Source organism: Aspergillus fumigatus, chromosome 2, assembly GCF_000002655.1.
Source record: "Aspergillus fumigatus Af293 chromosome 2, whole genome shotgun sequence".
In the NCBI taxonomy this organism is placed as follows: domain Eukaryota; kingdom Fungi; phylum Ascomycota; class Eurotiomycetes; order Eurotiales; family Aspergillaceae; genus Aspergillus; species Aspergillus fumigatus.
The window spans coordinates 4,158,119-4,178,044 of record NC_007195.1 but is presented as its reverse complement, the minus strand read 5'-3'; the positions used below and the strand labels follow the sequence as shown (position 1 = coordinate 4,178,044).

At 47.8% G+C, this 19,926-nt stretch overlaps 6 protein-coding genes across 6 annotated transcripts; 2 read left to right on the top strand and 4 right to left on the bottom strand.

Moving 5' to 3' along the window:
• Positions 1 to 163: 163 nt before the first annotated feature.
• Positions 164 to 2,750, bottom strand: AFUA_2G15800 (DUF4452 domain-containing protein). The gene is made up of 2 exons (XM_750822.2): positions 1,991 to 2,750; positions 164 to 1,873 (listed from the first exon to the last, which is right to left on the bottom strand). The coding sequence occupies exons 1-2, from the start codon at positions 2,264 to 2,266 to the stop codon at positions 1,574 to 1,576; spliced, it is 576 nt and encodes a 191-aa protein (XP_755915.1). The 5' UTR covers positions 2,267 to 2,750; the 3' UTR covers positions 164 to 1,573.
• A 331-nt stretch (positions 2,751 to 3,081) lies between these two features.
• ssn8 (cyclin-dependent protein serine/threonine kinase regulator SSN8) lies at positions 3,082 to 7,090 on the bottom strand. The gene is made up of 4 exons (XM_750821.2): positions 6,668 to 7,090; positions 6,403 to 6,612; positions 3,414 to 6,354; positions 3,082 to 3,355 (listed from the first exon to the last, which is right to left on the bottom strand). Exons 1-3 carry the CDS (start codon positions 6,825 to 6,827, stop codon positions 5,816 to 5,818), a joined length of 909 nt encoding a protein of 302 aa, XP_755914.1. The 5' UTR covers positions 6,828 to 7,090; the 3' UTR covers positions 3,082 to 3,355; positions 3,414 to 5,815.
• A 118-nt stretch (positions 7,091 to 7,208) lies between these two features.
• On the top strand, positions 7,209 to 9,652 carry AFUA_2G15780 (calcium-binding mitochondrial carrier protein; the record flags this gene model as incomplete). Its single annotated transcript, XM_750820.2, has 8 exons — positions 7,209 to 7,584; positions 7,658 to 7,738; positions 7,832 to 8,039; positions 8,097 to 8,716; positions 8,764 to 8,825; positions 8,886 to 8,989; positions 9,040 to 9,072; positions 9,133 to 9,652. The coding sequence occupies exons 1-8, from the start codon at positions 7,455 to 7,457 to the stop codon at positions 9,650 to 9,652; spliced, it is 1,758 nt and encodes a 585-aa protein (XP_755913.1). The 5' UTR covers positions 7,209 to 7,454.
• Positions 9,653 to 10,234: 582 nt separating this feature from the next.
• gto1 (glutathione S-transferase family protein) lies at positions 10,235 to 11,755 on the bottom strand (the record flags this gene model as incomplete). Its single annotated transcript, XM_750819.2, has 4 exons — positions 11,511 to 11,755; positions 11,274 to 11,442; positions 10,875 to 11,197; positions 10,235 to 10,810 (listed from the first exon to the last, which is right to left on the bottom strand). Exons 1-4 carry the CDS (start codon positions 11,745 to 11,747, stop codon positions 10,235 to 10,237), a joined length of 1,305 nt encoding a protein of 434 aa, XP_755912.1. The 5' UTR covers positions 11,748 to 11,755.
• A 126-nt stretch (positions 11,756 to 11,881) lies between these two features.
• ubaA (E1 ubiquitin-activating protein ubaA) lies at positions 11,882 to 15,708 on the bottom strand. The gene is made up of 5 exons (XM_750818.2): positions 15,340 to 15,708; positions 15,181 to 15,269; positions 15,040 to 15,125; positions 12,203 to 14,984; positions 11,882 to 12,146 (listed from the first exon to the last, which is right to left on the bottom strand). Exons 1-5 carry the CDS (start codon positions 15,343 to 15,345, stop codon positions 12,008 to 12,010), a joined length of 3,102 nt encoding a protein of 1,033 aa, XP_755911.2. The 5' UTR covers positions 15,346 to 15,708; the 3' UTR covers positions 11,882 to 12,007.
• A 70-nt stretch (positions 15,709 to 15,778) lies between these two features.
• AFUA_2G15750 (uncharacterized protein) lies at positions 15,779 to 19,731 on the top strand. Its single transcript, XM_077804223.1, has 2 exons — positions 15,779 to 16,155; positions 16,214 to 19,731. Exon 2 carries the CDS (start codon positions 16,229 to 16,231, stop codon positions 18,623 to 18,625), a length of 2,397 nt encoding a protein of 798 aa, XP_077660384.1. The 5' UTR covers positions 15,779 to 16,155; positions 16,214 to 16,228; the 3' UTR covers positions 18,626 to 19,731.
• Positions 19,732 to 19,926: the final 195 nt, after the last annotated feature.

Genomic DNA, 19,926 nt, shown 5'->3' with positions numbered 1-19,926 from the left:
CAAAACACCCCCATTTATCCTGCTCTCTATTGATGTGCAGTGTCTGGCAAGTAATAGCGCAGGTAATGACATCATGTATATAGGTCTGGAACTGGTTTTCATGTTCATGTTCCATGCAGCAAGGTCTATATATTGAAGAATATCCTCTGCAATCTCTATACCTAGTACACTACTTTAGTCTTAACTTCTAGACATGCCGAAGCTCCCAAATGCAATCGCTTGTGCCTTCTTCTAGCTGGTCATCATCGGCATCGCTCCTCGCGACTAATTCCAATGTCGCGTCTTGAAAATCGTTGGACCTAGTTGCTCCTAGCACATAAAGAAAATCAGGCGGCACAATCTCCTGCATCGCTAGACCTTCATACACCAATACCAATTACTGATCCGTGTGCGGTGCTGACCTAATGCATACAGTGGACTGGCTCCGTGCCAATAACCTTGACTCGGCTTTGATCACTGTGCATGGGACTGGATTCGATTTCGGCAGCAAAGACACGATTAAGGAGAGAGTCAAAATGGCAGATTGAATAGAGCCTTTCGAAAACAATAATACATTGAATGATGGTAAGTACTCTCCGGGAGAAGTTATGACAGAAGTAACATCCAAACCAACAATGGAAGCATAGGTAGAGAAGTGTAAGAAGTGCAGCATCGACCAAGACACAGCAAGGGAGCGAGACTTTTTTTTTTCTTGAAAGGTAAGTGCGGCAGGTCAATGGCTTCCAGCCAGAGACAATCTTGGCCAGTTGGTCAATTGCAGCGGTGCAATGAGCACCACCATGACTCCGACTCTCAATCAATTTACAGGAAAGAGAAGAGAAAATCCACAAAGACATCAAAGAAAAAAAAAAAAATAGAAATGAAACATTGCGAGGAACATATGGGAATAACGCCCGACGAGAGTATGTGATGTCACCGACAGAAATCCCAATCAGAACCAATGATATCAACCCAACAATGCAGACGTATATCGTTTCCGCCTTTCTAATCCCTTTGAAGCATGAGTATTCCGTCCCGCCCAAAAATCAGTAACCCCAATAATAAGCAATATCCGAGGATGAATCGGCAGAAAATCGAACATATCTGACACAGTCGCCATAGCACACCGAACAGAAGCAACTCCGGACCATAGACATGAAAGCGCCAAGCCGCGCTTCTATCATCATCGCGGCCAAACCCCAAGGCCAAAGGAGCAGTTTTCCCTAACCGGAAGATAAAACAAGGTATCGTGTGTGGGTGTGAAAAGAATGCAAAACTAAAGTCGAATCGCAGGCGCCGTCGCTCGCAATAGGATGAAGCATAGCAGAGAATCTAACAGATGTGCTGTAGGTCGTCATCGGAAAAAAGTGTATATACAGAAAACACTAGTTTATCCTCTTAGGTTTCTTGCGCTCGTAAAAGAAACTTCGGTTGAGTCGTGATAAGATGCGATGGCCGTATGGAAGTAAGTACCAGAAGAATTATAACCGGCGGTTAGGGAATCGCGATGATGCAGAAGCTGAGACAGCAGAAGAGAAAACATGCCATGACCGGAAATCTGTCACTGACATGGCGACCGGGCAGATAGCAGTTCTCACCACCGCCGCTGGGCATTCTGCATCGCACCAGGCGAAATCGACGTGGGCGGGCTGGTCAATGTCATTCCGGTGTTAGGGTTGACGATGGGAATGACTTTGCGAGTGCGAACCGCCGACGGCTGTTGGAAACCCATGTTAACCCCTGAATGCACGAACGAATTGCTAGATGCAGGAGACAAGGAGATTGATGGCGTGACCTGTTGGACAGGCTGAATCTGGTGTTGAAGAGGGGATGAGTCTGGAGAACCGCTAGAGAGAGACGACCGATCCGAGGAAGCAGAGTGAATTGAGTGTAGCTGTGATATCGAGTGTTAATGAAATGCCTCGAACTTTAGCTGGTTGGAAGAGTCCTAGGCGCTCGGCCAATATCTTGAGGGAACGGGAGGTCCGAAAACGGGGCTGTCAAAACATACATCGTCCTCTGTAAGGAGACCCGGACAGAACTCCAGGTCGTCGTCCAGGTCGAAAGACCGTCCAGCTTCAAACCGTGCACGGAAGGCAGTCACAGCAGGGGCTTCGGCAAGTTCTCTCATACTCTTCACACCGCGGAATTGACGTTGAGCATTCTGAGAGGCCATCTTGGGCCCTCTGCGAGAGCGGCCGTTATGGTGGTTGTTTGATGATGGCATGTGGCTAGTAGCACCCTGGTGGTGATGCTGCTGGTGATGACCGTAGAAGAAAGTAGACATTCTGATATAATTGTGGTGGCGAATAGAGGGACGAAAGTATGTTGATGTCACTGACTCAGGTTGTCGAGGCAGTTTCAGAAATCCAGCACAACTCGATACCTGAGGACAACAAAAACGTTTTCAAAGGCGAGAGAGAATGGTATAGACGGAAGAAGACAGTTGAAATGCAAGTATATAAGACAAAAGATACAAAGGGGATGTAGGAATGATAGTACTAAGGAATAAGAGTGGGAGTGAGCGCGAAAGGTCGGGTCGAATTTGTGTTTTAGTTGGTTGTGGGATGGGGAATGATGAATCGATGGGCGGGACAAGAGGTAGAAAAGAAGAACCGGGAGCGAAGAAAAGGGAAGTCAATGCTCGGGATGGAGGCAACAGGCCAGGAGGGGCTGCAGTTGTTTTGCTGGGGCTGAGTGAGTCCTCAATCCTTAGGAGCTAGTGGAGCCCATGCAAAGGCAGTACCAGATCAGTACAATTTTTACCATACAGTCAACATGGCATGTAATAATGAAGCTGGTCCTGACGAGGGATTGTATGGTAATCTCTGCGTTGCACTTTCGGCGCTAATGAAGGTCACGCAGTACTCTTAGGGCAATCAGAATTCAACCAGAAGTCCGTCCGCGGCATCTGGGTGGCAAGGTGGAACCTAAGAAGCCAATGGTAGCCATCAAGAGGAGCTAAAAGTGGAGACAAGACAGCCACTTTGAAATAAAGCCAATAGTATTACTCAAATCTACTAAAAGCGGTTAGTATAATACCATACGTGACGTCTTTTTAGTTACAGGCTAATCTTATTTTGGTAAATATATCTTCTTCTGGTCTCTCCACTGAAATCCGGGCTTTCTTGATTGGGTTTAGCTGGCAATCCTGCGGCGATATTCCCATTACTTGATGGTACGGAGTGCAGCTATGGACTGGCAAAAGACCAGGAGAATTAATGTTTTATTCTGCCATTTAATTTCCTGCTTCCAGGTTGGTATGTGTATGATTGTAGGCATGATTCAATAAAGTTCCTGCTAACAATGACTGCTATTATTTAGATCCAGAATTCGAACTGATGCAGCACTATCAAAAGGACTCTGCTCATGTAGACTTCCCGTCAGTCAGCTCCTGCACATGGGTTGCGCTGGTGGATGTACAGGAAGCATACTGTAGCTCTAATGGAAGTTTTAAATTCTCAAATGACGTCTATTATTGTCCTCTCGACTATCCTGATGATCGAAGAAAGGAGAGAGAATGTAAGGTAGGGACTGTAAGGTACTGGTATGAGGGCCATTTCCGAAGACAGACAGGCATGCGTTGCAACTTGCAATCTAGGAAGCGGACCCAGCAAGCGCCATTCCACCTTGATATCTGCGGGCAATGATTGCACTCAATCAGTCCTTTTGTGCCTTGATTCGTGGTCGTCACTCTGGGCAATGTGTCATGGCTTAGTTTCACTTGAACCGTGCCATCTGGTCCTGGGGGAACCTTAGCCTTGGACATCTGGTCAACAATAACAATATCTGCGAGATCATAAGGTATGTAGCATGCAGACAGACATCGTTTGCCGGAGATCCAGAAGGAAACCTTCCGGAACCAACTTGAGTGTAACCCATGTGTCTGAGAGAAGGTCTTGAGCGGGTACCTCGCTGTCGAAATAGCTTTGACGCAGCTCTTCCAGGCTCGAAGCAGGTACCACATTCCTTCCAGAATCGGATGGCATTAGTGGCCGTTGGAATCGACCAACCATCGACAAGTGTTCATAATTCGTACAATCGACCCTAAAAATTCGAACCATGCGTCCTTGGTGGTAACCAATAGCAGAATACGAAGAAGATCGTCGCAAAAGATTATATGGGTTTCTAAATCAATCTAATGCCCATCCTCGGATAGAGATGTCTCCACGATAGGAGTAGAAATAATCGCTTCTTTGAACAGAAACATGTAGAATCATGCTGAATGTGGCAAAACAGAGGAACAACTTTCAACGGCGCCTAATGAAGCACTTCACAGTGGCATATCCGCTCAAAGTACAAACGAAGTAGGACCATGCATGCCATCGGACCACACAACCCCTCTCCTCTCCCTTGCGCTACTGCACATCGACTCCTGGGGATCAGGATGTGTGTTTCTTCTTGTTTCTCCTGAGTGCATGGCTGGGCACTAGTCTCATTGGTCATTGGTGCAAAGGCTCCCTCCTGCATAATGCATGAGCTAACATCATTTCAAAATCATTACTTCCATGTTTCTAACCTATGAACTCGGTCGAAGATACCTAAGTGTAGGCACTCTCCAAGTACTCCAAGCTCATTTCACCGCTTCTTCCATCATTTTATGATTGGGAGTCTTACGGTGGGAGTTTCAGTCTTCCCAAGTCTCTTTATTGAATGTGAGGGGCCCAAGACAGGACCGAAGAGTTACCCCTCACACGGTTCAGAACCTTGTTTGCAATCTTGCTTGTACTACATATTGTTCTGATCAATCTCATGGCGGTTGTTCGATCCGTCCCTCTCAATTCCAGTCCTGAGGTATTCGAGCCACTCTAAGGTGACGCAGTGGGGATTATCCAACTGTTCATGAGAGCTCAATGCCATCCGTTTACGTTCCATGGAGGATGTCCATCAAATCTGTTCTATCGTTCTCGACATGCGGGTTGCACTTGAACACTGTTGTTATCACACTAACATAGCAGTTACCCTGATTCAAGCTATCTGCGAACATAAGTAGCATTTTCCGGATTCGTACGGCCTACGCTTCTACTGGTGTGTAGAAGAGGCCGGACTAATGTGTTCAACTCGAGGCAAATATTCTCAAGGACCATCCGAGGGGTGATTCAGACATTTCACTGCCTTCTGCAGTCGCGATGTCAGTGACGGGTCATGATCAGTGACTTAAAGCGCTGCATCTTGTCATGACCTTCTGAACGAATGAGTACTCCCTGTTGGCGGATCGCTGGATAACGACCATTGCGATACATGATCTGCTTCAACTAGGAGTTGCACTCGATTAGCCAACTAGGCTAATAGCTTCGAATAGCCGGAACCAGCCATTGGAACCAAATATAGATGCTAACTCCTTCAGGTAGTTTGGGAATAGGAGGGAACTCATTCAGTAGTAGTTAGCAGTTAGTAGTTAGCAGGAAGGGAGGGAATAGGAGTCCTTTCCAACTTCTTCAAGATACTGTAAGCTAGCAGAGTATGTTTTAGTGATGATCGCCAAAGTCCCAGTACGACGGAGCAGACGAAAAGCCCTGGTTTCCACACCCTGGGGCCGCAAGTGCTAGAACCTTGCTAAGTGAGCCATGAGATGATCTTGATTGCACACCCAAAACTATGGGCTCATCAGGTCGAAAAACCGTATCTTTAAGACAGAGATAGTGAGCTATAGAATTATCTACATACCTGCGATTGAGCACGTATAGAATGAGCCTGTGGGTATATGTCCACGACCTGCGAAATAACCGAACAACAGAATAAGACAAAACTGCGCCTAGAACATGCCAATAGAACAACTGAAGAGATTGAACGCCGTTTTAATGCCCTTGAGACTAAAGTCAAATGCAGATAAGTGTCATTTGTCCAGATTTTTAGCTTTGACCATCCGCCCAAGTAGCTCCTTGCAAGTCTTCTCACTGTACTGCTCCCAAACTTCATAGAGCGACACCAATTCCTGGGTGCACTCAATGACACCTTTAATGTCAACTTCACTCTCAGCAAGCCAATTGATGAGTTTCTGAATTTTGAGAGGAGGCCCAGAACCAGTCCGGTCTCCTAATGCAGCCAGCACATTCATTCCACCATCCCTCATTGCGCCGGCGAGGACAGGCGCCGCAGACCCGTGGAAATTTCCGGAATTTGGCTTGAAGACAACTGCAACAATGATCGCCATAACAGCAATGACATGAGGAGCATATAGGAGAGGTAGGTCCGTCAGGTAATGATCATTGATCACAGACCATGCAAGAGCAACCTCATCTGATGTGAGTGACAGTTCGGGCTGAAGCTCTGATAATGTTCGATATGGATGGTGCACAATGAGTTGCGAGTTCATTTCTGATATCAAGGAAAATTCACACTCGCCTAGTTTTGAAACATCCGGGGTAATGAATTCTGATATTCGTTAGCGATGTTATGCAAACCGCATGTCGGATTCTATACCTGGCCAGAGGCTCCGGGCTTCACCGACAACAAAACGGATATGTTGTGGACACTCTTCCATTTTGCAAGCGAGATAGAAGGCAGTCGTAAGAACTAGGTACGGATTTGTATGCCTGATCTCATTCTTCGTATAGAATCGCTTGATATACACTTGAGCAGTCGCAAGAGCTTGCTGTCTAGTTGACATTCGCTTTCCAAGCTTTATAAGTTCTGCTTGCAATCAGCCCAATCTCCTTCTTGAGAGACATATCTGGCTTTCGCTTACGCTGACTGAAATAGATATTGAGTAGTCTCTGGTCCGGTAGAGGGAACTGGGAATGAGCAACTTTATCGCCTTCACGAAAGATTTCCCGAATCTCCGCCAATTTTTCTCTTGTAAACAGCCAATGTCGACGCTGGGTTGACGCCCAATAATTGGCCGCCATCTCCGAACCTTGATCAAGCACCTGAATATTGCCTTACTTGTTCAGGTTGATAGATTCATCATGATGGCACTGGAGATAAATGATATGGGCTTATCATTCGTAACAAGAGACCATATGAGTCAACTTGACACAGTGGACAAGCACAGACAAATCTTTCTTAAGGGATCACTTGAACTCAAATATCCAAAGAACGATTTTAGGTATATCCGACTGCAAGAGATCTCGCATGCCACGGCATCCAGTTCATCTAAATAGTTATGCTGTTGGAACATGTAATCGGGGTAAAATCCTTTCCTAAAGGGGACTAGTAGGGTTGGGCCCTCTGGTCCCGTGAACCGGGCCGGAACCTGCTTTTCTTCCGGCTGATGTCGTAAGGAAAGCAAATCATTGCGGCTGGATTTCTCATGGAGAGTTTGTGTTGGGCTTCATTTCATTAACAACTGCAATAATAATGCACAGCATATAGCGGTTTTTTCCCTTCATATTGCAATATCTACGGATTCGATGCACCAGTCATCACGAAAACATACGAACCCCTGCCCTCACAGGGAAAGCTCCGACCTCAAATTTTTGTGACCTCTCCGAAAATAATGACGGGTCCTCGGCTATAGTCGATAAACATCGAACATGGCAATCGGCGAGTCCAAAGATGAACGTGACCAAAGAGTCGCAAAACTCTGGGAAAGCCTCGACGTCCAGAAAAAAGGTCAACTCGATATCAATGGCTTAAAGAAGGGTTTCAAGAGGATCGACCATCGTGAGCATACTCCCTGACCGGATCCCGTGCGCCTTGAGCAGCTGACTGACCTGGGCTATCGCAATCTTGACAGCGTTGAAAAATGCGGATGACATGATACGAAATATCCTGCAGACGGTTGACACCAATGGCGATGGATACATAGACTTCTCTGGTAAGATCATACGGACTCTATCAGGAGCTTTTTTCCTCTCCTGTTGCAAACTGGTTGAATGCCAGGTTTTTTTACCTGCCTAATGATGATTAGAATTTCGAGCCTTTGTCGACCATACCGAACACAGGCTATGGCGACTGTTTGAGAGCATCGATCGCAACCAAAATGGAGTGATAGACAAGAACGAACTAAGGGCTGCCTTTTCTCGTTCTGGGATCACATTGTCTAGCGCTAAACTAGACGCCTTCTTTGAGGATGTTGACTCAAACAAGGATGGTGTCATTTCATATCCAGAGTGGAGGTACGTGCCTGAAGGATCAGATGAAGTTGCTAGTGATGGCTGACCGTTCGATTTCAGGGACTTCCTTCTATTTCTTCCCGCCCATTCGCCATCCGACCTGCACGCTGTTTTTTCATATTATACAGCGACGGGAAATCTAAACCCGGAAGGAGATGTCCACATCAATGATCTGCAGGGTTTAGGTACAGACCACTCGTTTCTTACGCGTTATCTTTTGGCCATCAAAGACATTTTGTACAATATCTTCCCTGTCCACTCTTTGACAGCCTTGGTTCCACCAGCTTACGCCGAAGCCGGCGGGACGTTATTGTTGGGCGCCGCATTAGAGCATGATTCTCTCGCTTTAGACGATGACTTCGAGTTGGAGTGGCTGCCTATTCCTAGGACTGTCGCCATGTGGATGTCCTTCCGAAATTTTGAACAGAAGTTGACCGAGAACACTCCTCAATTAGGTTATTTTCTTGCGGGCGGGATCGCAGGCGCCGTATCAAGAACAGCCACCGCGCCTTTAGATCGACTTAAAGTTTATCTTATCGCCCAGACTGGCGCGAAGAAAAGCGCTGCTCAGGTAGCGAAGGATGGTGCTCCATTGAAGGCAGCTGGCTTTGCTTCCAGGACACTTGTCGGTGCCGTAAAGGAGTTATGGCGTGCTGGGGGGATACGGAGCTTGTTTGCCGGTATGTTAACTGCTCCTTGTGCCACAGAATCTACTGACAGCCGGAAGGAAACGGCTTGAATGTCGTCAAAGTTATGCCCGAATCAGCCATCAAATTTGGAGCCTATGAGGTATGACATTATCGTCCACCAAGGCGACTTTTGGTCAGCAATTAATGATGTGATGAATAGTCCGCAAAACGTGCCTTCGCTCGTTTTGAAGGACATAACGATCCTAAACGACTCCAGCCTACGTCGCAGTTCCTGTCCGGTGGATTTGGTGGGATGGTGGCCCAGTATGTGACGATATCTCCCCAGAAAATAGCGTTATCTAACGGTGATGTAGATGCTTCGTCTACCCTCTCGACACCCTCAAATTGTAAGCCCTGGTGGTTTAGTACAAAAAAACTCTATTATAAAGCTAACTAACCCGCCTTAGCCGAATGCAATGTGACACCGTTGAGGGTGGTTTGAAAGGCAATCAACTCATCGCAGCTACTGCTCGGAAAGTGTGGAACAAAGCAGGCCTCCTGGGTTTTTTTCGTGGTTTGCCTCTAGGCCTCGTTGGCATGTTTCCTTATGCCGCCATCGATCTGTCAACCTTTGAATATTTGAAACGCGCTCTCCTTGCGCGGCAAGCCCGGATTAACCACTGCCATGAAGAAGATGTTCCTCTCAACAACTTCACAACAGGAGCGATCGGTGCTCTGAGCGGCGGGTTCAGCGCTTCCGTTGTTTACCCACTAAATGTCCTTCGTACCAGACTACAGGCCCAAGGCACTGTACTCCACCCCACAACATACACCGGTATCACTGATGTTGCGCGAAAAACACTTCAAACCGAAGGCCCCCGTGGCTTTTACAAAGGACTTACGCCAAATCTTCTCAAAGTAGCACCCGCCGTTTCGATCAGCTACGTTGTATATGAGAACGCCAAACGAATGCTTGGACTGAGATAACACCTCAGATCCCCGGTCCGAACAGTCGCTCTTCGCTTCTCGCTATCCCTTCTAATTTCTTCCACTTTTAGAATATTTTGTCAAGATACCCATAAAGCCAAGTCGCCATAAGTGGCAAAGGCCTTCTTCCCTGTTAGGATTTCCTCTGCCTGCCTTCTCTGTTTATCGGCTTTTGTCCCAACCAACCATTCGAACTTTCTCTTGTTTCTCAGCCTGTATTTTGAGCATTGACATCTCGATGCGACTCATGCGAATCATGGTGCACCGCTGATGGTCATTTGGGGACGGTTTTGCATCGCGACCACCCTTAGCATGGTAGGGCGTCGCATGGTAATGCATATGGTGGCGTTTGTCCATATTTGTTGCATTCTCTTTCTTGATTCTTGTATAACCAAGGATACCTGCGGGTCCTCTGGAAAGATCTGGAATTATGTATCTACATTTCACGCTCCACAGCGTCGGCCTGACTCAGATGACAACAGAAATAGATCATCCATCAAACAGACTCAGAATCTCTTATCCAATTTGGAGTATGCTGTGACAAGTATTCTCATAAGATTGACCATCATGTACAGCAGTCAGTTACTGTTGTGCAGCAACGGCTCTCACTTCTTCGTCTTTAGGAAGAATATCTGGGACCGGCCCGACAGGAGTAATAGCAAACTGATTGATCTGCTTATGACTCTTGGTATAGTGTTTCTTAATGTGCTCAAAATTCGTCGTCTCCCGGAACGCAGGAACATCCCAGTAAAGGCGACGCACCCAGCGATGAATGGCCGGGTATCCGGAGCGAATATCACGGATGTTGCACTTGAAGTGCTGCACGTAGACGGGGTCAAAGCGGATAATAGTCGTGAAAAGTCGGATATCGACCTCGGTGATAGATGAGCCGAAGAAGTACGGGGAGTTGGCGTCCTTTGAGAGATGGGCTTCGATCCTGTCGAGGGAGGCGAAGAGGGTTGTCACAGCCTTCTCGTATGCTTCTTGGGTCGTCGCGAAACCGGACTTGTAGACCCCATTGTTGACGTCGTTGTAGGTCCAGTCGTTGGTGGCGTCGATCTCGCTTCGGAGAGCGGGAGGGTACAGGTCGACGTTCCTGTATTTTTCCGGAAGAAGATCATCGAATTCGTAGTAGAACATGCGAATGATCTCAGAGCTCTGTTTAAATGTTCAAATCAGTAAGGGTTCAAGCGACAGGGGATATAAGTAGATATCAACATACTTCATTACTCACGATCCGTTGCGTCTTTTTATCGAACAGCACTGGGACGGTAAATCTCCCAGTATAATCCGGATCATTGGAGAAGTATATAGCGCGCAGATGCGTGAAATCAGGATGCAACGGGTCTGGGGTGACATTCTCTCCTGCAACCTCTTCGTCGGCTGTTGCAAATCGCCAGCCTTTCCAGCAGAAGACATTAGCTTCGTTCTCTAGAGCCCTCAATTCTGAAACCATACCATTTTCGCCCAAATGCCAGTGAACTGATGTAAACGAGATGATATCCTCGAGACCCTTGAGTTTCCGTGTGATCAATGTCCGGTGTGCTTTGTCATGAGAAGAGTGTTAGCCGTATGTGTCTTGAGTTTGAGCAATCAAAGGAGTCTTCAAGAGAACGCGCACCCCAAGGACAGGCATATGAGACATAAAGATGATAGCGATCTTTCTCCGGAGGGAATTGAGCGCCAGGCTCCCTGGAGATGAAGTTGCGGAAAACCGATTGCTGCCGCTTGAATTCACCAGACTTGTCTTTGGGGTCTACCCAATCGGTAATTTTGCCTGCACTGCTTGTCTATTTTGGCAAGGAGCTTATGTCAGTTAAGAGCCTTTAGACAGGTTGCATGAAACTCGAGAGCTTACGGCCATGTTGCGGATTGGAAGGAGAGGTTGTCTGAGGATATTGGAGCTTCCGTACGTTGCGGGGGATCTGTGAAACCCGTCAGTTGTTATGGACCTCAGGATATGCCGCGAGAACAGTTGGGTCCGAGGGAGCGCAGCAAGCATGAGATAATGCCAAAGAATTTCAGTGTGACCAAAGAGAGGAAATGAGGCCTTTAATAGATAACGGGTTGCTGTCTTGATGGACCACCGAGTCATGGTGCGGGGGGGCAATGACGTTTTTGCTTACTGAGTGCTTACGGATAAATCGCGTAAAGTATGACAAATATTCACTATAGAACTGCTTCTAGAGCACGGTAATTTCCGTCATAACTACTATGGGGAATTCAGAATTATCAGTTATTGTTTGATGATAAAAAAGTCGCGTAGTTTTGTTTCTAATCTGGTGACAGAGTGCTGTAAATCAGACATCTAACATAGGTCGTGTCCGCATATCGGTTTCTGCGCTAGAAATCCATCTACTTCTGAAGTTTCACCATAACATAGGGAATTTCAACATCCTCCTCATTTTGATCCTCTGCAGTCACCTCGAAAATGATGTTCTTCTGGTGTTCTGGGATAGGCTTCTTGCTAATGTGCTCCACGAGCTTGCTCATCCTAAGCAAATAACGTTAGTCGATACTCGGGAGCGATGTGTAAAGGGTAATACATACTTCATAGGAAGTCGGTCTTTGACCTTAGATGGGCCGTAAAAACTGGCATACAGAAGACTGACGCCGGAGCTGACCATGCTAATCTCCAAGCCCAGGTCGGAGAAATGCTTGAGGAAGTCTTGTAGAGGAATGTCGTCGAGTTCAAAACGGTCCCAGAGTCGATCAATGGTCACCTCACCTTGCTTGCCCAAGTACTTGCCCTTTGGACTGGCTATGGGCTCACTGAAGCCAAAGAACGGGAGAGCGAGGTTCACGAAGCCGTTCTTGTATTGCTCAATATCATCCTTGCCATCGATGATCTTGTACAGCTCCAGAGCAACCAAGCCTGTTACCAATGCGGTAGTCGTGGCAATGGCCGGAATAATCTTACCGGCAATGAACTTGGTTTTGTGGCGGTCGGCCTGGGGAATATCATAGTTGTCCGCGCGGAGATTGCTAGCGGCGGTGATGAAGTCGATGTGGTGGTTTGTATCGTCATCCTTCTCAAATTCAACGGGATTCAAGCGGAATCCGCCGAGGGATTCGGGAGGAGGCAGAGACTCAACGAGACGCTGAATCTCTTGACTGTCATCAAGGGACGAAGACTGCTGAGCATTCGGATCAGGCTCATTCTCATCCGCCTGAATCTTGACGCCGGATCTTGGTACAAATTCAGGAATGATCATGTTGTCCACAACCTTTCTGTAGTACTCTTTGTCTACCCCAGGGTTCTTGATTCCATAGTTAAAGGCGTGGAGATTCGCGCCAGCAACGATGAATGCTAGGTGAGTTGGGTTCGAGCTATCGAACTTGAGAGGTGTTGGGGCCCGCTTCGGCCCAGACCAAAAAGGTTGACCGGACGAGGTCTTGGAGTCCCGAGGGAAGTTGTAGAGAAGTTGTTGAATTGCATTGTTGTACTGAGCCTCAAACTGCTGGCGCGCCCAGATAATGCAATCATCAAACGAAGTAGGCTTGTTGGTTACTAAAAAGTCCCGGAGGTGCTCCAAAGTTTGCTTCTCATTTCCAGCCTGCTTGAGCGTCTGCTCAATGTAATTCGGCTGGGATAGATACATGTTCACTGCCTCAGGAGGCCCGACAAAGAAAGTCTGGAAAAGATCCCGTGCCCACGCAATTGTGTGTTCGATTCTGTTGGGGAAGCTCTTCAATGTGCACATCGGGAACGACTTTTCTGGGGGATCCTGAGAGCTCGAGTAGGATTCGGTGATATGGGGCAGAATGACCTGAGTGTTGCCTTTCGTACCAAGGGTACCGCTTTCAAGAAGAGGTTTGCGGAAGAAAACACAGCGACGATCAACATAAGTTCTTGCGTCAACGTTGTCCAAAGCGTTGGTCACGCCATCAAGAGCTTCCCAAAATTCCTCGTTGAAAATGTGTTCGGTGTCGGGTCCTACTCGGTCTCGGAGTGTCACGATTTTACCTTTCAGGTCCGGGTTCATTGCCTGTGCCGCAGCAGAAGCGCATTCACTTTTGAGCTTCCCAACATCTTTAGAACGAAATAAGAATTGTCTGTTGAGGTTGCTCCTTTCGATCTGATCCATGTCGGTGACGAAGATCTTGCCCTTAGGACCAGTTCCAAGACCCATCATGGCCCAATTCTTCAAAGTCTCGCACCCAATAGCTCCCGCACCAACAAGGAACTGAGTGAGATTGGCGATCTTGTCTTGGAATTCCTTGCCGAAGACAGCTATTTGCCCATCGTAGCGAGTGCCAAGTGGCTTGCAGCTCTCTTCGGACCGGGTGACAGACGTCGGCAGCGACTCCAAGGAGTCGAGGTAGAGCCATTGATGAATGGGATTGAACTTTCCAGAGACGGCCTTTAGAACTTCCTGAGCTGCAACACCTCCAAAGAAAGCGGCCAAGGGGTTGAGATCTCCGCGAGCCTGGTAGCTCAACTCTCTAATAATTTTCTCGTCCAACTCCACCTTCTCTTCTTGGCTTGATGCAAGTTCATTCGCAATCTTAATCACTTCCTGGGCATCATCGTCATTGTGAGGCCGCGGGTATTGACCATCGTGAGCTTCGGCGAACTTGTGGAGCGCCTGAACTCCGATGTGTAGCTGCTGTGGCCGGTCGAACTTGGCAAAGTCAGAGACCATGAGCTCAGGCTTCTTGAGCTGTTCGCTGAATGGCTCGAAATCGACGAACTTAGGCATCTTAACCTGCGTGAAGATACCACCGCCTTGATACGTGCCAAGGCCCGAGACATCCCCAATTGAGAATGTATAAGGACCCTTGACAGTGATCTTCCGTGGGTCGCAGTTGTTCAGCCCTTCCATACCCTTGACTTCAGTAAATGTCACGTAATCCCCATCTTCGAGGCCATGGCGAGTCTCGTCCAACGCAGAAACCAAGCCATCTTCGTCAATGTCGGCAACGATTCCACTGACTGGCTCTTCACCTGTAGCATCTCCAACGGTGAAGTTCTTCCCAAAATCATTGAAGATGTATCCAAAGAGACCAAAAGTGTCGGTGATGGTGATATAGATGCCGTTCTTGTGGCAAAAGTCAGCGATAGCAAGCTGTTCCTTCAGAGGAGTCGCAGTGAGAACCACTGCCTGATACTGTTTCAGTTGCTCGAGATCATCCACCAAGTTGCTACCCTTATGAACAGTAACAGGCACGTACGAGTTCAGCTCTGCGACCCTCGGAGCTGTTACCTCGGCCCTTGGTTTCCCGACATCTTGTGGTTGAAGGAAGAACTGTGAGGATAGGTCGGAGATAACGACTGGGGCAGGATCGTATAGCGTGAGGGACTTAACCCCAGCAAGGGCAACGTTCTTGGCTGAAAGAGCTCGTCAGTCGTTGACCGTACTTGGCAAACCAGATATTGTGCTTACCGATCTCCACACCAAGACCCTTCATACCGACAACAAGAACATTTGAAGAACTCATTCGCTTCATAGCCTCATGGCCGAGGACGTACCTATAAAGCAGCAGATATTAGAATATTACATTAAAGCGGAATGGGATCAACATACAGTTGACGACTGTACAGGGACTCATCGATCTCTCCCTGTTTGATCTTCTCCACTGTTTCCTGGGGGTTATCAAGCTGCATATTGGCGTCCTAGAGGCATAAATACTCAGTACTCTCTCTGTGCCGTAGAAGATCGGTGATCGTGGATGAGATAGCATACCGTCATGATTTTCTTCTCAGGCGGAGTTGCTGCTTGGTCGCAGGACGCTCTACGCTTTGCCAGCTTCGTAGCGTCACGAACAGGTAGTTCTGAAGGAATTGTGAAGGATTAAGGGTGAAAGTCTTGCCTTCGAGCAAGACTTTCTAGCAATTTTAACTCGTGTCTACCACTCCTGGTGCAGACTAAAGAAATGCGGGAGCGCTTAGAATGACGCTCAAGGTGGTAAGAACAGCTAGAAGGAACAGTGCAAAGCTTTCGGTCGATGTCAAAAATGTGTCGTCTTGAAAATTCTAGAACAGTCAAAAGGCAGATGATGGATTTACAAAGCAGAGAATCGTGGATGACTAAAGCAAAGAGGCAAGAAGGATGTCTCTCTCAGTTGGCGACGTAAGAGGGACAAGTTGTTGATGGCTGACTCAGCAACTTCCCGAGATGTGATTGGCCATAGCCCCGCGAGGAGGACCTAGGATAAGGAAAGCATTGCCAGTGGAACCTCTGACGAAGAGGAAAAAGTACCTAGGAGTGATGGTGATGACAGCTGCAAGGGTGGATTCAGGCTGCCATAAGTTCATGATGCGTATACTGGATGATTGACTCAACCCAGCGGTGCCCACACTCATTTCTCGAGTGACATTGAATTGGCTCCTCCGCAAACTCCGCGGTCAGATCAGTCTCCGACGACGCGTCGTGAATCTCAGTTTCAGGACACGCACTTGACTTTACGTCTGTTTTTATGTGTCGCTACGAGCTTCTGGGCCGAGGACTGCTGTATTGGCAACGTCGAAAGTCCAAAGCAGATAGAAAGCCATCATCAGGGTCGGTCATACTTGAAGGCACAACGCTCTTTAGGCCACTTCCTCTAACCTTAAGATAGTGGACTCCAGGCAGAATGCTCCACGAGATCCTACTCTCACTCTCAGGCCAACCGTCCCCTCTCTTCGCTTTCAATACAGAAGAAGATATCGTCCCTGAGGATGCTTTTCCACTGTCCCCTCCGGAGAAAGCCCTCCTCACATCGCTCGCCCGTTTGAGTAGACTCCATGCCAAACTTCGAGAACAGACGTCTCTAATATCATCTTCACATCCTTCGATCATCTGCCGTGCTGTTTCCTCAGCTATAAACGCACATCATCTAGGAGGTTTTCAGAGGAAGATTTTGGAAGTCGAGAAGGCAATCTTGGCCGAGGATAGTGCATATGTTGGCGGTTATGGCATCGTACCGTTGTCAACCATCGTTGGGGAGTTTTCGCCTTGGACGAGGCGATTAGAATGGCTTTGGGATGTTACCCGCTTCGTTCTTCCCGAAAACAGGACTAGTAGTGCACATGGTTGTACAGGCTCCGCCCTGATTGATTATCTTCGAACAGAATCCCAAACAGGCTATCTTGACCTCGAAGAAATCGCGCTGCACCTGATCACTGTGGCCGAATCCGCGTGGATAAGGCAGCTATCGACGTGGCTACTGTATGGAAATCTGCCGATCTTTGGGAAGGACGACTTTTTCATTCAGAAGGATAACTCGAGCCAAATGGATGATTCGTCATCCATCACGAATTTTGTAATGCAGACAAGCCTACTCCCAAAGTTTGTTTCATTGCACACGGCGTCGTCAATCTTATTTATCGGGAAGACTTTGAATCATATCACGGCGAAGCGGAAAGGTGCCACAATGGGATTTGATTCTGGGGCACCGCCAGTAACTCTTCAGGGAGAGCATATTGCGCACCTCGCGTCGTTGGGATCCCCAATATCAGCCTCAAAACTATCCAACGCGGTAGATTCTATCCGCTTGTCCTTGTCACAAAGTGTTCTTTCGAAGCTACTGCCGTTACCCAAGATCCTCGAGATTCTTTCTGTGCTGCATGATTTTCTTCTACTGGGGCGCGGAGAATTCGCTACTGCGCTTGTGTCTCATGCTGATGCCAGATTGAGTGAGCGACATCGAATACCGGAGCTCCTCGCTGGCCGGGTCAGAGCGCAAACGGAGCTTGAAGGGCTTGTCGTCAAAGATGGGGATGTTGTACATGCTCTGGCACACACATGGGCCGAGCTTTATTCTTTACAAAATGAGGAAGACCCTGTGGATGAATCTCTTGATCTTGCCCGAGACCTTGTTCGCTTATCCATCACTGACAGTAAGAATAGACATACAGTTGCAACGCACTCAGACGAGATTGGAAGTGATTTAGTAGCGGAGCTCTCGGACGTCTCATTTGAGGACCTACTTTTTCCAACGCGAACTTCCATCTCGGTTGAAGTACGTGCGCCCCTTGACCTGTTTCTATCGACGTCCGATATCGCTGTGTACTCAAGGATTCATTCATATCTATTGGGAATTCGACGTGCGCAAATACGAATAAATGATCTCTGGAAGCACTCTTTTCTTCGAAAAAGTTATCCTTCTCCATGGGGCCCACCACGAAGCAACACTCCCTTTGGACAGAGTAAGCTTAAGCTGGGAAGGCAGAGAGACAATATCCGGCTTAGTCAAATGAGACCAGTATGGGCAACGAGTAGTGCTGCGCTCTTCGTCTTATCAGAAATTGGTAGTTTTTTCCAGGGTGAAGTTGTCAATGGTTGCTGGCAGCATTTTCGTGAGTGGATTCAAGGTGGACTGGCCACTGCCACGTCCTCGACGAGCTCTCGACCTGAAACATCTGCGTCTTTGAAAAGCAGGTATAGCGACAGTCCGATTGAGGGCAGAGTGGGTATCGATCAGTCAAGTCACTCTGCGCCGCAACGACTCGATCCCGAAACTTTGACAGTCGCCCATCATCGCTATCTATTTTCCCTTGTTCAGTCACTGTTTTTGACAGATAAACCATTTACCGAGGCCCTTCGCTCGCTGCTTAGCTTGATTGATCATTTTATCGCACTTATTATTCGCCTAGAAAGTGTCCAGAAGAATATGGACTTGGAAACAGACGAAGGTGTGGTAGACGCCTTGGCCGACTACCCCAGGGAGGAGACAGAATTATTGGAAGCATTAAGGACCGCGCGGATGGAGGTCGAAAAGGGAATCAGGGACGTCGTGGCTCGCCTGCGAGACATTGATGACAGTCGATCGGGAGAGGGACGAAAGATGCTTGATCTTTTAAAGCATGCCCGCGCTACTCCGCTCGCTGACAGAAAGAATGGCAGCGGCGTGAACGCTCAAATTTGCCAATACTTGCCGCGAAAAACAGCTGGAGTTGATCAACTTCTCATGAAGCTGGACTTTGGGCATGCCAATGGAAGCCTCGGAACTACAGCTCCTGTGTTAGGCGACTCCTTTGATTTGGAGTAGACCGCACGCTGGCTCTTTCTTCCTACGCAGAGCTGATCGCTGGTTCGCACCACTGTGATGGGACGTTTCCGCTGAGTATACTGATCTATATTCACTCTGTCATTCATCGACTGTGTCCCTCTATGGAGGTATAGGAGCGCACTTTGCTACGAATGTATGAGATAGACGGCCAGTCATGTGTGCTTTACTTATGCCCAAAGAGCTCCTCGAATCCGAATAGCTCCGATATGAATCTTAAATTTGCTCGGCATGATGGACCTTCACCCCGGCTAAATCACGAACCAGTACCTGCTTACAGGCTATTGTAGATAGCGGGTTGGTGCAAATCTTCTATTTCTAGATGCTGCAGCTCTGTCTGGTCCATCATCACTCACCACCAATCTATCCGATCTTATCAACTTTCAGGCGAATCGTATCTCTAGCGTCGTTGCGTGACACCTTGGCAACAAGAGTCTCAACAAGAGTCTCGACGAACAACCCAGAGCACCATCGAGATTGGCCCAAGGTAACATCAAGTGAACCTGTACCTCAATCTGTTCCATCTCAAGCCCACGGGACCACAGCAGGCAGAGCTATACGCGAGCACGAGCAACACAAGAAAACCCCCAAGACCCGAACCAAACTATGACAAGGGAAAGTGAGACAGAAGTTTCTAAACGTCGACACTGCTAGACCAGACATATCTCTTTCAAACGTTCGCCGGTCTCGTCCAGGAATGCTCGGCAGGGTGGCGCAGACCGACTCGAGCTGTATAAAGTATGATGCGCACCCTATACTACGAGGCCGAGGGTCATCTTTAATGCAAGCCGGCAAATATGGCTTCTACAGTAGCGCATTACGCGAAGGTGAATTTAAATATATGTATGCCCGTCCGGACGTTGATCTGGGTAACAAGATGACCAAGTATTCTTACCGAACTTTCTAAGCTGTCTGGAGTGATTTAGGTACCTTAAATAGCAAGTTCTTCTGTCTACAAACGTGCACGGAGATATCTACCCGATCATCACATCATCAGTGTGTGCAGAGTCGGATTGAACCCTGCATCCTTCATTTTCAAGGTAGAAGCACAAGTAGAAGGTAGAAAACCTTCAATATTAACAGGACACATGCAAGGGTAGGGTGGCCCCTGGCCTACCCCTACCTAGCCTCACACGATTCGAAGGCTCTACCTCAATTGCAGTGACATTACTTCACTAATTTGTAAGGATGAGAAGACTCGCAGCCGAAGGATTAAAGGATCGGTCTACAAATGAGTAACAATATCAATGACTTGGCGCTATACTGTCTACTCACTCTCTCCA